The following is a 16,672-nucleotide window of genomic DNA, read 5'->3' on the forward strand; positions in this document are numbered from 1 at the left end:
TAGAAGACTTTTAACTACTTTGCATTCTGATTACATTTACATAAGAATATACATAAGTACTGAGTGAATAATTAAGATTTTTTTTTTTAAGATTTTTTTATTTATTTATTCATGAGAGACATGGAAAGAGAGAGGCAGAGACCAGAGGGAGAAGCAGGCTCCATGAAGGGAGCCCGATATGGGACTTGATTCTGGGACTCCAGGATCATGCCCCGGGGTCAAAGGCAGGTGCCAAACCGCTGAGCCACCCAGGGATCCCAATAGTTAAGATTCTAAAGCAAGTTTAGGTCTGCATAGTCTTAAATGCAAATAAGAAGTATCTCTCTATAAAAGCACCAATATCTGGAAATCTTTGACTGAACCGCTGATACTTAATAGGACCTAGTAGTTCAAATAACTTACATAATAAAGCTTAAAAAATGAAAACTATAACAAAGCCAAAGCTAGACACATGAACTAAATTCTTATTTAGAAACAGAGCTAACAACAATCAGTCTTTGCAAAGTAAATTCTACTAGTCCAAATTGCCATATCCTGCGATCAGTGGAGACAGACCACTACTTACTTCACTCCAGTCCTAAAACCTTTATACTATAAAGTTCTGTAACATTTTCAAATTGGTCTTCCACAGCGATACAATAACATGAAGTAGTTTCGAAGTAGAGATGATTAAACCCAAGGCATCTCCTGAACTCCATCTTTAGGATCAGTCTAAAGATCACTTCTAGTGTTCTGGGCTAACTGCCAGGGAAATACTGCATGTTGGTAGCTAAGGCATTCTAAAGCAACAAAAGACATATCACTTAGGAAACACATCTGTGTATATAGTAGAAACAGACTCTCAATACAGAAAACATTTGTAAAGCACTTTATTCATTCACCAAATGAACACTGAGTGCTTCATATGGAGCAAGATCCTTGCCCTTAAAATACACAGCCTAGTGTACACATAACCCATAACTCATAAGACATAATAAACATAAAAACTGTAAAAACCCAGGAAAAACTAGTCTCCAAACCTCTAAATATGTGTATGTTAGCTGATGTTCTTGATTATAAAAGGGGAGATTCCTTAAGTGTGTTTCTACACAAACCTGTGTTGGTGGTATCTCAGTTCCAAGCCCACCCTCCTATTTTTCTGCTCTGTGATGCTGTAATTGAGATCTGCACAGTGCATTTTCCAGACTTCTTTTAAGCTCTGCCAACTGGAGCCACTTTAAAGACTGGAAGGTGGCAAGAAAGGAGGATTTTATTTTTGTTTCTAATTCTTTGCAGCATCTCTCCAGCTGCAGAAAATAGCTACAGTTCCAGCCTCCAGCTATAAGCATCAACTGTGCAATCCTCCCACTGGAGTTACCGGCAACAACTAGCTTCATTCACTGCAGTGATCTGAGCACAGATTAGAAGGGTACCCTTTAGAGGTCCAAGTACTACTTTGAGGGGGCCCCTCAGTAGCTGAAGCAACAGCTGTTCCTCTGAATTCCTAGGTCCTAGCAACCTCAGAACTTCTTACCTTTTGTACCCTCAGCCATAAGAATGATGCTGCTTCCAGAAGTTACCATTAGCTGGGGGCTTATCTCAATGCTCCTCTTTTGCTCTTTAGACTTCCATCTGTATATTCAATTCCCCGTATTAAATCCCTTTTTGAAATACCTAATGTAGTTTCTGCTTTCCTAATTGATATAAAACCTAAAAATATTCTTGAAACAACAACATTTAATTGTTTGAGTGAATTAAAATTAAAGAAGGTGGTATCTATCAATAAGCCAAATGAATTATAGTAATAATATGAGATGTAACATCCAAAGACAAGTTAAGAAAATAGAATTTACAATACTTTTTGCACTTTTAACTCTACCTTCGGAGAAATAAAGCTTCCAGCCTTTATATGGTATGAACTGGTCCAATGTTGATTGTAGTAGCGAAGACTGTGAGGTTTGTTCTGAAGAAAACAGAATACACTAATTAGTAGAAATAGTATATGTGCTGCCAAGCAAGCACTAGCTCAGTAGAAATAGAACATTTTTTCTAATTTGCTTCTCCTTCCAACAATGAGAAATTGATATGGTATTACTAGTTGCAGGTAAAGTTAGAGGTTTCAGTAAAAACGTTGGATTTAATGTTTAAATACTATTTTAAGGAGTAACATCATATAAGACTCTAAGTTAAACTGTTCTCTGTAGGACAGGCAGTTTCCTTCATGAAGGAAAAAAAAAATTGAACAATTTTTGACCTCCTCTACCAGAAGTATGTTTTCTCATGGTTTTATTCAAATCAGATCTGTGTTCTTTTTCTCTCCATTGTCCTGTGAAGCTCCCACCACCTCTTCCTCTTTTCCAGCTTTGAAATCTTCCTCGTCCAAATCCTCTGCCTCTATAGTCTCCATTCATATTTTCTAAAAGATAAAGACCAAAAAAAAATCCTCATCAAAATTACAGTGAAAATAGTGTTAAGAATGTAGTAACATAGTAAATACAAAATTAACATATTCTAATGTGAGATTAACAAACAGGCCTGCAACAGTGTAGCTTCAGACACTCCAGTTACTTTAAGTTACTTATTTCCATCTCTCTCTTTAAGTTTTTATTTAAATTCCAGTTAGTTAACATACAGTGTAGTAAGTCTCAGTGATTCAACACTACCATACAACCCCAGGGCTCACCACAAGTGCACTCCTTAATTTCCATCACCTATTTCACCACCCACCTCCTTCTGGTAACTATCAGGGGTTTTTTTCTCTATAGCTAAGAGTCTGTTTCTCGGTTTGTCTCTCTCTCTCTCCCCCCCCCCCCCACTTTGCTCATTTGTTTCTTAAATTCCACATAAGAGAGGCACCTGGGTGGCTCAATGGTTGAGTGTCTGTCTGCCTTTGGCTCAGAGCATGATCCCAGGGTCCTGGGATCGAGTCCCACATCAGGCTCCCTGTGGGGAGCCTGATTCTCTCTCTGCCTCTTTCTCTGTCTCTCATGAATAAATAAAATCTTACCAAAAAAAAAAAAATCAGATTGTTTGATAGCAGTACTGAGCTCCCAACTCCGTCTTCAGACTCCCGCGTGAAGCGCTACTTTGAGAAGACTACATGCCATACCTTTTAGAAATGGGATAAGAGTGAGAATACCTAGTAAAGAATTCAAAAACAAACTCAAGAAGGACTGTAGAACTGAACCCACGGGTGGGTCCGCTGTGCTTCGTTAAATACCCTCCTTCATTTACATCTCCTCAAGCTGTTCTGACTTGCAAAGGATATAGGTCTCCAAGCGCTCAGTTCTCAGCGGGGCAGGCTCCCGGGTGGCAGCAGGTGCACTCCGCTTGGCTCTCCCTTATTCCAGGGGGAAAGGAAATAGGCGGGGCCAGGAAGAGACTGAAGTCCGACGTCCTCAGGTGACGCCTGCCCAAGTCCCTTCCGTCGCAGTCCTTCTGACGTCCCCGCGCGGGGCCAAGTCTCCCGTGTCGGAGCAGCTCGGAGACCTCCGTTCCTCACGACACTTCGCAGGCTCTCGGGAAGATATTTAGCTACTCACGCGGAACTCACCTGCTTCCAAAATCTTTTTTGGCGCGTTTTGTGACGTAACTTCCGCCCAAGGAGCGGCGAGACGAGAGGGAACGGAGTGCAGCCAATCAAGGAGTTCGGCCAGGCGGAAGCTGCGAGGCTCCCGGAAACTGTCGGGAGGGTCCGACCGGAAAGCGGAAGCGGCGCGCTGCACGTGGGGGCGGTGCCGGCCGGAGGCTTCTACGTCCGTTCGGCTGGTGGTAGTGAGGCTGGCCGCGGCGGCCGCGGAGGACGAGGGGCGGGGCGCGGGGGCCGCGAGAGGCGCTGAAGCGCGGGGAGAGCGGCTGAGCTCCATGGAGGACTCAGGAGAGCCGCTGGACCCACAGCCACCGCATCCCGGGGACCACCGCATCCGTGACGGCGACTTCGTGGTGCTGAAACGGGAAGATGTGTTCAAAGCGGTGCAAGTCCAGCGGAGAAAGTAAGTCAGGTGGCTGGCCTTCGGGGTCGCCGTCCCCGCTTTCTAGATACCCCTTCCCTGCAGGTCTTCCCACAGAGCATCTCCCGCCAGGGCCCCGTTCTTGATTCTCTAGTTCCCCAACCTCCTCCTTCCCTTGGTCTTCCCACAGCGGCCTTTTCCCCCAAAGCCCCATTCTCGGCCCTCCGCGTCCCATTCTCCCCTATCCCCCCTGTCTTCCCGCAGAGTGCCCCCTACCTGGTTTCAAGCCTGGCCTTCTGCCCTCAGCATCCATCTCGTTCCGCGGGGCCCCTTTCCCATCCTTGCCCCTCGGATGCTCAGGTGCTCTCCCCGCCGCCCCCCCTCCCCCCGCGTCCTTCTCCCTCTGTCCAGGGTTCTTCCAGGTCCGTGAGACGTTCTCTCCTCTTATCTCACAGAACCCATCAATCATCCTCTGATATCCTTGCCTCTCAGGGTTCTCCCCTTCCCTACCGTTTCCCCATAGACCATCCTTTCACCCTGTTCCCTCGGCAGGATCAATCCCACAAAAATGAAACCTCTGCGACCTTTTCTGCCCCGTAGGCTCTTTTCTCTATCCAAACTGGAATAATTGTTTACACCTAATTATATCGGAGAACAACTTCTCATAGCACGTAGGATCACTCTAGGGTTCCCTCACTTTATGGGAAGGGATATGAGGTCTAGGAAAGTTAAATTCCCCAAAAGCAATTCGCTCAGGGTCTCAAAACTTGAAATTAGGCTTGATTTGTGAGCCTACTGGTTAGTTATAACTCTGTTTTAATATTAGAGAAGTGGGAATTTTTCGTGACTTCACGACAGGGATGTTGAGGTTGTTAAACCCCAACAGCTCATTCATGCTGAAAATCTGTTGAGATATTTCAATTAGTTATCTGAAAAGTACAACCAAGCTTTCTTTTGAGTTAGCTTATTATAGTACTTTTGACAATGAAATAAGTTGAGTTCAGTGTAAGGAGAACAGCTTTCTGCAGACCATAGGTTTGGTAGTGGTAGATTTGGAGTTTCTAAGAGTGCACGTGAGATGAATGATTTTACTCCTGTGTGAATCAAACTGTTGACTGGTATTTAAAGTGAAACAGGTATCATTGGAAAATAGTCAAGTAACAGTTCCCAAAGCACCATACTGGTGACAACCAAGTTTTATTGCACGAGAATCAATTTAGTAAAGACAAAGAAATACAGGGTGGTGGGGGGCGGGGGGAGTTCCCTTTAGTCCAGAAATGTAATATCTGCACCATTTTCTTTTTAGAATTTCCAATTAGAAATATGGGCCTGGGCCAGCCTTCAAGTATGTATTTTTTGGAAAGAGCCAATACTACTTATTTAAATTTTATAATTGAACAGTGCAGCACAGCAGTGCAGCAAAGTCCTTGTAAGTTTGATGAATGCTTCCAGAGTTTATACAGCTGTACAATGGCCATACGGGTGAAACTTTGGTCTTCTTTCCTTTTTCATACTGCCCTTTTAAGTTGCTTGATTTTAAAATGTGATTGTTAATGTGCTCTTTTAGACAAGAGCTTTTTCATTACCAACAAGGCAAATAGTAGCATCTTCATTTCTAAAAAGTACTTTGTAACCATACTAGACATATTTATTTGGAAACACTTTTCATTACTTCTCTTGGCAGAAGCCAGTACATTAATTTCCATTTTATTCAATAAATGACGCTCTGAGTTCATCTACACTGCAAGGCAGACTCTCCCTTCACTCTTCTTTGAGTCTGTACACATCTGATTGAGCAGAAACAATCCTGACTCACTGAGAAGGAGACTTAGCAAATCTTACTCCTTCTCAGTGAAAACATGGCACCACATTCTTCTGCCTGGTCCCCATTTTCCTGATTGGGGCAGTGACCTCTTGTCACATATCAGTTTGAGTGACCTACTCTTCTTTCCATATCAGACCAGCTACCAGAAGGGTAAATCCAACCCAGCTCAGCCTCAGTGTTTCATTAGCACCAGGATGCTCAAGGGATGAGAGTATGGGATGTATATCTGGGCTAACTGAGTTTCAACTTGGATTGACTGGATGTATGTCAGCAAATATTTGGAGAGTGCGTTATGTTCTGTTATGTTTTAGAAACAAGGCACTTAGCAAAGAATCAGAATTGATCCTATATCTGGATCACTTAGGATCTCATGGAGTTCACTCAGATGGTTCAAGTGAAGAGATTTAATGAAGATGTGACACATACACATACAGTGATGTGGCAAGATTTAGAGAACCAACAGAGAGTGGGAATGCACCCAGGGGTCTATCAGTGGTGGGAAACTTTTGGCAAGGGAGGTTGGGTGATGTGATCTATGGGTTCTGTCATAGACTCCTAGAGCACAGAGAAAGGGAAAGAAGGTGTGCGGTGGGGCACAAACAAAATTAACCAGTATGTGTCTTCCAGGATTCAGAGTTCTGTGGACATGGGCCATATCCTAAAATTAAGGGGGGCTTCGTGAGATCCATTGGTCTTTCCTGGAGCAGACTGTGTGGTAGAGTAGAAGGAACCAGGCTTTGGGGTCAGGCAGACCTGGATTTTAATCCTGATGCCCACTTTCTAACGATGTATCTTGGACAAGATACTTTTCCCTAAGCCTCAGATTGTTCATCTGGGAAGAGCTATGTCCTAGGATTACTGTGAGAATTAAATTAAAAAAAAAAAAAATGAAACACGCTGGCACGTACTGCCTAGCTACTGGTCAACACTCAGCAGATATTAGTTTTCTTTTTATGTGTGTGTAGGACTTTCCTTTTAAATGATAATAAGATAAAAATCCAGGTAATGGGGAAAGCTGAGGCTGCCTGATCCTCAGTAGAGCATTGTCAGTGTTAGGCAGCATTTCCAAACATATAGAATATCAGTAATGTTTATTTGTAAATATATTTGCCTTTACTGGGTAATTTTATTTGTTTGTAGTCACCACACCCAATGTGAACTCATGACCCTGAGATCAAGAGTCTCATGCTCTACTAACTAACCCTGGTTTTACTAGATAATTTTTTAAAAAATAGCCAGTTAGACCAGGGAATTTGTTAAATCCTTGTCATCTCAATGACTGTTCAATTTTGCGAGTTTCTCGCTAGAGTTGCAAGGGGTGTTAACACTGTGTGTCCAGTGGCCTGACAGTGACTTTATGCTTTATGCTATTCATGAGATCCACAAAGCTGTGAGTTTGGATGTCCTGTCAGTGCAAATTGGAGTCAGAACAAGGCCTCAGAAGAGGAATGTCTTCTGTCCTTGTTTCTCCTTCCAAGTTCAGTGTTTTTGTGGGTTCTTACTAATTTTATGTCTCTGCCCCAGCCCAGTTCTCTCTAGTTCACTTGTCAGTTTATGTTCAGAGATAACGCTGATCATTCTTTATGGAGACCAGTTTTGAAATAAACTTGATTGAGCCTATCTTTTCTATACTGAATGCAAATGAGGTTCAGCTATTTGCATTTTCTTCCCCAGAAAAGTAACTTTTGAAAAACAGTGGTTCTATCTGGATAACATCATTGGCCATAGCTATGGAACCACATTTGAAGTGACCAATGGAGGAAGTCTTCAGCCTAAGAAGAAGAAGGAAGAGCCTACTTCAGGTACACTATTTTGGATATATGAAATAGGTGCTCTTGAGCTGGCTAGTCAGAAACCTGTTGACCCCAATTTTAAAATGCTAACCCAGGCTATCCCCAAAGAAATGTAAACTTATAATCTAAGAACTGTAGCTTGGTGGAATGAAGCAAGGTCTGCCTTTGGCTTTGGGTCCCTGGATTCTGGCTCCAGCCCATCACTAACTGGCTTTCTGACGTTGGGCCAAATTTTTAATCCTAGAAGAATCCTTGCTAGTTCGGTGCTAGAACAGGTAGAGTCCTTTCAGTGCCCAGAAGTTACATAACAGCTGCAGGCAGTTAGCATGTAGGGTAGGGGTAAGAGTCTGGCTTTGACTTTAACTGACTATGTTTAAGTTCCAAGTTCATCACTTGCCTTGTAACCTTAGGCAGGTTACTTGGTTTCTCTAGGGCTTGTATCTTCATCTGTAAAATGGAGCCATAAATACATTTTATGTCAAGGCTATAGCCAGTGTTCAGTCATGTAACACATAGAAAGGTCTTAACCATGCTTTGCCTATAGCAAAGGCCTCATAATTTTAGTTGTCATTGTTAATTAAATACTATAACACTTGTTAAAATAAATGTACCTGAAATATTTTATTAATAAAATAAAATAATTGACTTTTAGAACCAAACAACTAAAATACTAACCAAATCAAAGTTTTGGTTCAGACCAGTTAATAAAATGCTTTTACTCTAACCTCCATATTTTTATTTAGCACTAAATATGGTCCAGGCATGATTAGGCACTGTCCAAGTCATCTTATTAAGTGTACTGAGCAGTGGGGAACACCAAGGATGAGTAGACAAACAGCATACTTGCAGATGGTGATATGTGCTGTGAAGATGGTAAAACAGGGAGGTATACTGGAGGCTGATTGGGTGAGACATGGCTGAGATAATGAGCTCAGCCCTGAGTGATGGAAAGGACCTAGGCAGAGATCTGTCATGAAAGCAGTGCCAAGTGGAGGGAGCAGCAAGTGCCAAAGCCCTGTGGTGAGCCTGTGCTTGGTTTAAGGAACAGGAGGGCAGTGTGGCTGAAGTACAGGGGTAGTTAGAAAAGGTAGTCAGGGGCCAGAACATATACAACCTTGCAGATATCTTTAGAATGTATTGTAATTGTAAGAAGCCACTGTTTTGTGCATGGGAGGATTCGATGAGCCAGTTTGCATTTTACAAGGAGAATACTCTAGGTGTCTGGGTGGATTGTAAGGCAAGAGTGGGAGCAAAAAGATGAGTTAGAGAGTGGAACAGTCACAGCAACAAAGAATAGTGGATGAGAGGTGGGTCGGGGAGACAGTGGAACTTGAGTGGCTGATGTGCTGAATGTGGACATGACCTTAGAGGAAGAAAGATCTTAAATAACTTCAGATCAGAAGTGTCATTAAGCAATTTCCTTCTTTAGAGACCAAAGAAGCAGGCACTGATAATCGAAATATAATTGATGATGGGAAATCTCAGAAACTTACTCAAGATGACATAAAAGCTTTAAAGGACAAAGGCATTAAAGGAGAGGTAATGTTCAAAGGACATTGTGTTTTGTTTTTGTTTTTGGTATTGAGGAAATTGCTTGGTTTTTAAAGCAGGATTTACTTAAGGTGAAACATAAAAATACTGTTTTTCTATTAGAAATAGTTTGACATGTACATGCCATTCCATATATCGGAGATTTCATTTCTTATATGCAGGAATGTAAGTGAGTGGCATTACTGATATTATTAGCAAAAGAGAATTTAATAATTTTGGGCGCATCAGAGCTTAACTTGGTTCATTTTCAGTAATGTTTTCAGCCAGTGTCTTCAGAAATGACTGTTCCTTTTACTCCCCTTTTCCCTTCATCATGTATCTCTGTTTTGTGGGGGTTTTTTTAACCCTATTTTAAGTGCAGGTACAAAGTACTTGTATTTTATACAAATTCTAGATAGAGTAAAAAGAAATGCGGTTTATTCATTTGGACTTCTGTGGAAAAGGGACTGGAAAATCAGACCTTTGGATACATTCTGGGGTAAGAAACCTCTGAAGTTATCATTTCAGTGGAAATAAAATTTCAGAAAATCCGCTTGTTCCTTTTCTTGTAGGAAATAGTTCAGCAGTTAATTGAAAATAGTACAACATTCCGAGACAAGACAGAATTTGCTCAAGATAAATATATAAAAAAGAAGAAAAAGAAGTAAGTGGATTTTGTTTGAAAAGAATGAAAGTGTCAAATCATTATAAATTTCTGAAATTTTCAAAATAAAATATTTTTAAGCCAGTTTTTAAAAACTAACATCTGCTGTTTTCTTCTTCCAGGTATGAAGCCATCATTACTGTTGTGAAGCCATCCACTCGCATTCTTTCAATTATGTATTATGCAAGAGAACCTGGAAAAATTAAGTACGCTTTGTTTCCTTTCAAAAATATAATTGGGGGAAAATATATCTTTAAGAAAAGTCATGATTTTAAGTAAAATGAAAAACTTGTTCACCTGCATAAAGTGTCCTCCTACCTCATAAACTGTAAGTTCTTTTTACTGTGCCTCCAAAGCAATCTATAATCTTATCAACATAATTTTTGTGAAACATACAAACAAAACTTGAAAAAATGATTAGAGTAGCTGACTCTGCTTAGCTAAAAATAAATGAATCATTCTTTTTTCCTCAGCCACATGAGATATGATACACTAGCCCAGATGTTGACCTTGGGAAATGTCCGTGCTGGCAATAAAATGATTGTAATGGAAACTTGTGCAGGCTTGGTGCTGGGTGCAATGATGGAACGGATGGGAGGTAAGATGTAACACTTTCAGGTTCATTAAAGCACCACCATGATGTGAGTAGAAGGGCCTAAAAACTCAAACACACAGAGAGTGAGGTTGAGTTCCGGCAAGATTAATGACATGGTTTGTGTGGGCCCACACAGCCCCAGTCCCTGGGACCTTCCCATAGAGTCCACATCTCCCTGCCAGTGCTGTGTTGGTGCCCCTGGATGGCAATTACCCTTTCCAGTTTCAACATCAGTGGGGATGTTTCTGAAGCCTTTGGCTGGCTTAGACCTCCAGGACTGTGATTTCAGTAAATTTTTGGATAGCTGGTGCTCATTTTTTTGGCCTGAATTGAGGGAATTGGATGAGAAGAACACAAGGGGTATATCGTCCTGGAAGAGCACAACACAGCATGGTTTGCCTGCCCTCCCTCTAACCCTGTGGCAGATGAGAACTTTCAGCTGCTCTGAATGAGGATTGGATTGGCAGAAAGCTAAGAGCCAGTCACCAATCATGTGACACCCAAATTTTGGGTGATCTCAGGGTTTTAACCATAGTGTCAAGTGGGGGTTCATATGTTTTGGGATGATATTTCCTTCACTGGGAATATTCATATACTGGAAAGACCTGCAGAGGAGCTGCATCATCCTATAGCCCCTGAACAGAGTAGAGACCTTCAGTCTCCATTCTGTGGAGGACTCTTGAGTATTTGCAGAGTCTAGAGTCACCTCCATCAAGCAGATTTTTTTTTTAATCTCTTCAGGTTTTGGTTCCATTATTCAGTTGTACCCTGGAGGTGGACCTGTTCGGGCAGCAACAGCATGTTTTGGATTTCCCAAATCTTTCCTCAGTGGTCTTTATGAGTTTCCACTCAACAAAGTGGACAGTCTCCTAAATGGAACATTTTCTGTGGAGATGTTAGCTTCAGAGCCTAAAGACAGTGCATCAGTTGAAGAAAGTAATGGGACTCTGGAGGAAAAACAGACTTCGGAACAAGACAATGAAGACAGTGTAGCAGAAGGCCCAGAGAGCCATCACCCACCAGAACAGGAAACAATGGAAATCGTCTCTCAAGATCCAGAATATAAGGAGCCTAAAGAGAGAGGAAACAAAAAGGATTATGTAAGTGTTAAGAGTCCCCCTTACCTTCATAATATTCCCTTCAGAGTTTCAGTTAACTTCATTTAAGCACAGATTTGGTTTGGCTTTGGAGCATCAGTGCCCAAGGTAATAAATGCCAAAACAGGTGGAGAAAGTGTGTGTGGGTGTACACACGTGTGTGGTGTATTCTTTGGGATGGAGCTTTAGGATCCAGAAACATTGTATAGGCAGGTTCTGATGGTCCTATTACAAATGGGTTTGTGTTTTCAACCTCCTCATGAATGACCTTCTTGCTTTAGTCCAAATTGATAAATACGTTGAAATGTTTTGACAGACCAGCATTTCCATAAACCTGACTGAATTACCTAAGTACATTAATTTTTTCTTTTTCTTCTTGAAGATTCAGGAAAAGCAAAGGAGACAAGAAGAGCAAAGGAAAAGACATTTAGAGGCTGCTGCTCTGCTGAGTGAAAGAAACGCAGATGGGTGCGTTGATGAAAGAATGCAGATATCTGGGTGTTCGTGGGCTCTGCTTCAAACAGCTTAGAATTCTCTGCCTGTCTGCTTTGATTATAGCTGAAGCAGAGATGATGATTCTGTCTTGATTTTTTAAAGAAAGGAGGCTGCATCTGGTGGAGGTGGGGAAATTGGTTGTGCTGGTTTCAGAGTTTTAGAATAAATTTGAAATTTCTCTAATGACAGTGTATCAAATGGGTCTGTGTAGTCCTGCTACATCTAAGGAGTGGGGTATTCAAATTGATGTATTAATGGCTAATTAGGTAAAGGCTAAGGAAAACCTGACAGGAGGTGTAGACTCAGAGATCTGCCAAGCCAGAATTACAGTGTTGGATTTGTTTCCAGGTGATTTTTTTTTTTTTATAATCAAGAATGTCATTAAATGCTACCTAGAGTTGCCAAGGACCACAAGAGCTTTTAATTAATTTTGTGTTTCTTAGAAAGTAATAGCTCATGATTTTATTTATTTATTTTTTTTTTTTGGAATTTGGAGAATATTGTATTTAAAGGTCTTCCCTGTATGAGTCATGGCAAATGAATAGATGATCGTTTTAAGTGCATTTTAAAATCTATGCACTGCTTTGCCGAGTAGAGAAGTAATTTGTCTAATGTTTTCCTTGCAGTTTAATTGTAGCTAGTCGTTTCCATCCCACTCCACTACTGCTGTCTTTGCTGGACTTCGTGGCCCCTTCAAGACCGTTTGTGGTCTACTGTCAGTATAAAGAGGTAATGCTGACATGGAACGGACGGGAGTTCTTTCATCTGCATGTTAATACTCAAATCGCAGCCCTCGAAGTCGTTCTTAATAGAACTCTGTTTATGCCTTTAGCCTCTGTTGGAATGCTACACAAAACTGCGGGAAAGAGGAGGCGTCATCAACCTCAGGCTGTCTGAAACCTGGCTTAGGAATTACCAGGTATGTGTACTTAACAGCAGTTCCAGAGAGCTGATTCTCCTGAGTCTCTCTGGCTCTTTGCAGTAGTGCCAGAAGTTGTTAAATAGAGATACCCCTATTTCTGTCAACAGAGATGAAAGACTCTCCTGCCTATAACTCAGAGAAAGTGCCCTGGGTTTTCCTGACCCTTTTTCCTCCTTTCATGTCAGAGTCTATCACTCTGTAACTCCAGTCCAGAAACACAAACAGTTATGGTTCTTGTTTCTCCAAGGCCTTGAGATCACTGTGGAAGGGAATAACTGCTAATAGCAAAATCCCTAGGTCAACAAGAAAATGACTCTCTCCTCTTTGCTGGGATGTCTTTGTAGCAGGTTTTCAGGATTTACTGGTGGGCTCCATGTCAGTTCAGGTCCTTTGGAAGGCATGTGCTAAGATGAAATTAGAAGTGGGAAGGGATTTATTGGGGAGGATGCCTCTGAAAGATGAGGGGGAGAGGGAGCAGGATCAGATGGGAAAGCCCTCAGACCATGGCAGATGTCTGATTGCTATAAAGAAGGGAGACAAAGGAAGATGGAGAGGAAGAGCCTGCAGCCCTGCCTTCAGAAAGTCTCAGCCAGGATGATGGGGAAAGCTAGAGCAAAGATTGCCCGTTAAAGGAGCCCTGTATTGGGCAGAAATGTTGCGGTCCTGGGTACCCATGCTCAGTAATCGACTTGGAGCAGCCCATGGCCTCCCTGGGTCTAAAGCTGCAGAGGATCCCAAAGAGCAGCAGCTAGAGGCTTTCTGCTGCCTGAACTCCTCACAGCCCTCTTGAAGGAGCACCTCCATGGCTGCCACAGGCCCTGCCCTGCTGCTTGGACATGGTACTACATAATCCAGAATACTCAAAGCCCTGAACGGACTCTGCCCGTTAGAGTTAACAAGGTATCAGGGAAAGGAAGCTCTGGATATATGTCTAGTAACTACTTCTCCATGGACCCAAGCTCCACCGTTGGCCATGAAGCTTCCTGGAGCCAATAGAAAGAAAGATATGCACAGGCCCAGTGGACTACAAAAACATTTGCTCATTTGCCACCAGAGACTCGCCTCAGGTTTGAGAGCCACAGCTTCAGTTTTATTTTTCAAAAGAAAATCATTTAAGCCAATTTCTACACTTTCATCTCCACTATCAGGTGAAGGAAAGGAGCTCTTTAGGAAGTGGTCAGATTAAATCTTTAAGAGAATCTCTGTCCTTTAAATTCAGATGTATGGCCTGTGTATTGTTAGCATGTGCTTTATCTGCTTAGGAAAACATGAATGTCTTTCTGTCTTGATTAGGTTTTGCCAGATCGAAGTCATCCCAAACTACTGATGAGTGGAGGTGGGGGGTACCTCCTCTCAGGCTTCACTGTTGCCATGGATAACTTTAAAGCAGACCCCAGTCTCAAATCCAACGCAAGCACTTTAGAATCAAACAAGACTGAAGAGCCAGCAGCGAAAAAACGGAAATGCCCAGAGTCTGACTCTTAACCTTTCAAAAATTGCTCTGATTTTTGTCCTCAGGCATTATACAGTTAGTAATTTGACTTTAAATGCCATTACTAATCGTTTTCTCATATTCTGAAAGTAAGAATGTGTCTATACACTTGTTCCTGGGAAGAACAAGTAAGCCTTTGTCCACCTCTGACACAGATAAATTTGGTCTGTCAGAACATCAAGCCAAAACACCCAAGTCTGGGGTGTATGCAGTGGACTGGTATGTATGGCCAATTCTGTTTATTTCACAAAAATCCTCTAAGTACTTTTAGTACTCTGAAAATATCTTGAGAATTTAGACCTCCTAAAAATATATTTATACAAGACTTTGTTTATATGTTAAGCTAAGTGGAATAACACAACATACCTAAAACTTGGGTACTGAAAGCCAGAATCTGTGGAAGAAATTTCTTGTGTTCATTCCACTGTCTTAAACTGAAGCAATATGGCTGTGTGAGTGTGTGAGATTTACAGTACCAAAAATGTCCTCCCTGTTCCCTCCAGTGGAATAAACTTTTTTTAAAACATTAGGTTTTTTTTTAATTTTATTTTAATAGTTGACAACTTAGGAAAGTTCTGAGTATTTATTTTACTGCTTTTTTTTGTCGATACACAAAGGTGTAGTAGGGTACTTTTTTGTGTTACTTTTCTCATCCCCTCATTCTTTGTTTCAAAACAAGTGACTATAATTTTTGTGTACTATTGAATTAAAGGAAACAGCGAAGGTTTTTTTCCCCTACCAGGGACTTACAGAGCTACACCCCCACCCACACACGTTTGTGGTTGTTGGTATATATACATATATATATATATATATATATATGTATATATACATATGGAAACAATGCACTATCTATATGATCTATGACAAGTTTAGTGCAGGGCTTAGACCAGTTCTCATTGCATTAGTGTCACTCCTTGTCAAATGTATTTTAAAGTGCCTTTTTTGGTGATTATTAATGCTGGTTTGTTGAGCTCTGGCATGATTAGGTGGTTAGCCTTTCTAAGCTCTGAAAACATTTAATCAAATTTGGTCATCTACTGCAGCCAAGGAAAGTATTTAGAGTAAGCCACAGCTCTTGTCTTGCTCACTAAACATGCTCATACTGTGTGTTGTTCACAACATTATAGCATAGATGCAGATCATCCAGCAAGGAACATCTCAGAAAAAAAATTACATTTTCCTAGTAGCATGTACTATCCTGATAATGGTCAGTGTGATTACCAAGAGTTTTGATTCCTTTTTCTTAAAACAATTGCTTTTAAAGAATAAAAGTGTTTCTTATTATGATTTGTCTGATTTCCATTAATGATGTGGTCAGTGACACCACATTCACTGGCTTTCAGCTGATTGTGGTATGTGATCTGTCGAAGAAAACGTGCCCAAATTGACACCTCTCTGAACACGTCCTTGTAAACAGTCATCATCCACATACAATCAGTCGAGTTTTATCAAGGAGAACACGTGTGCACAGACTGAATTCAGTAGTGTCAGGTCTCCACTGGTTGCTGTTAGAATCCTCTCCTACTTGGGATTCATCCAGTTTTCAAGTCCCATTTCATTTCACTCATTCTGGAAGTCTGCACTACCAAGGCCTTGTGCATTCATGCCCCTGGAGTTGACTTGTGAACTCATATGCCAGCAGCAAAAGTTAGTGTTAACCTGCATTATTTTTTTCTCTTGCATAAAATTTACTTCATCTTTGAAGACTGATGCTTAATTCAATAACTTGAAAACTTAGTATGTGCGAAGAGTCCCTGGAGGGCTTATTAAACCCAAATTGTGTAACACCTCAAAGTTTCTGATTCAGTAGATCTGGGGTGGGGCAAAAAATTTGCGTTTCTTAGAAGTTTCCAGGTGATGCTGCTGGCCCAGGGACCACTGCTTGAGAAACACTCCTGTGTGTGCACCCACATCAAGAGCTTGGCAAAATACTTGATGCTTTTGTCTTGTTTGTAAAGTAGATATTCATTTTTGGAGCAAATGAATGGATAATTGTATGACTTCTGAACATCTAGCCACCAGGAGAGTTATGTGAAATAACACTTTAATAAGTGGCAATCAGAAAATAAAGACAAAAATTTTGTAATGTCCACCTTATTTCTTCACTGGGTTAGGATCTTGGAAATATACAGTGGTGGCAATTAGATGATTTTGTAGCTTAGAGGTACCCTAATATTGTGTGAAGCATATCCCCCCACCTTTGTCAAATTATAATTGACATGTAACATTGTGTAAATTGGGACACCTGGATGGCTCGGTTGAACATCTGACTCTTGGTTTTGGCTCAAGTCATGATCTCAGGGTCCTGAGATTGAACCCCCGAGTCA

General features: G+C 41.4%; 2 protein-coding genes across 10 annotated transcripts in view; one reads left to right on the top strand and one right to left on the bottom strand.

Moving 5' to 3' along the window:
* Nucleotides 1-3,902, bottom strand: part of MCM8 (minichromosome maintenance 8 homologous recombination repair factor) — a 42,856-nt gene extending 38,954 nt beyond the window's left edge. For 2 of the 4 annotated variants that reach the window (XM_049100660.1, XM_049100661.1), the window contains exons 1-3: nt 3,533-3,902; nt 2,234-2,395; nt 1,859-1,942 (exon numbers count right to left, since the gene is read on the bottom strand). In XM_049100660.1, the coding sequence (XP_048956617.1) occupies nt 1,859-1,942; nt 2,234-2,395; nt 3,533-3,902 (616 nt within the window). Of the gene's footprint in view, nt 1-1,858; nt 1,943-2,233; nt 2,396-2,986 lie in introns of all 4 variants that reach the window. The other 2 variants (XM_049100663.1, XM_049100662.1) reach the window with 2 other exon arrangements.
* The window catches only part of TRMT6 (tRNA methyltransferase 6 non-catalytic subunit), a 69,410-nt gene extending 52,975 nt beyond the window's left edge, over nt 1-16,435 (top strand). For 5 of the 6 annotated variants that reach the window (XM_025469355.3, XM_025469352.3, XM_025469354.3 and 2 more), the window contains exons 3-11: nt 7,429-7,556; nt 9,650-9,741; nt 9,864-9,947; nt 10,215-10,339; nt 11,078-11,436; nt 11,816-11,901; nt 12,555-12,657; nt 12,761-12,847; nt 14,144-16,435. In XM_025469355.3, the coding sequence (XP_025325140.3) occupies nt 7,509-7,556; nt 9,650-9,741; nt 9,864-9,947; nt 10,215-10,339; nt 11,078-11,436; nt 11,816-11,901; nt 12,555-12,657; nt 12,761-12,847; nt 14,144-14,335 (1,176 nt within the window). In that variant the 5' untranslated portion in view covers nt 7,429-7,508 and the 3' untranslated portion in view covers nt 14,336-16,435. Of the gene's footprint in view, nt 1-3,831; nt 3,972-7,428; nt 7,557-9,649; nt 9,742-9,863; nt 9,948-10,214; nt 10,340-11,077; nt 11,437-11,815; nt 11,902-12,554; nt 12,658-12,760; nt 12,848-14,143 lie in introns of those variants that run through there. The other variant, XM_025469351.3, reaches the window with a different exon arrangement.
* The last annotated feature ends 237 nt before the right edge of the window (nt 16,436-16,672 follow it).

This window comes from Canis lupus, chromosome 24 (genome assembly GCF_003254725.2).
Source record: "Canis lupus dingo isolate Sandy chromosome 24, ASM325472v2, whole genome shotgun sequence".
NCBI lineage: Eukaryota > Metazoa > Chordata > Mammalia > Carnivora > Canidae > Canis > Canis lupus.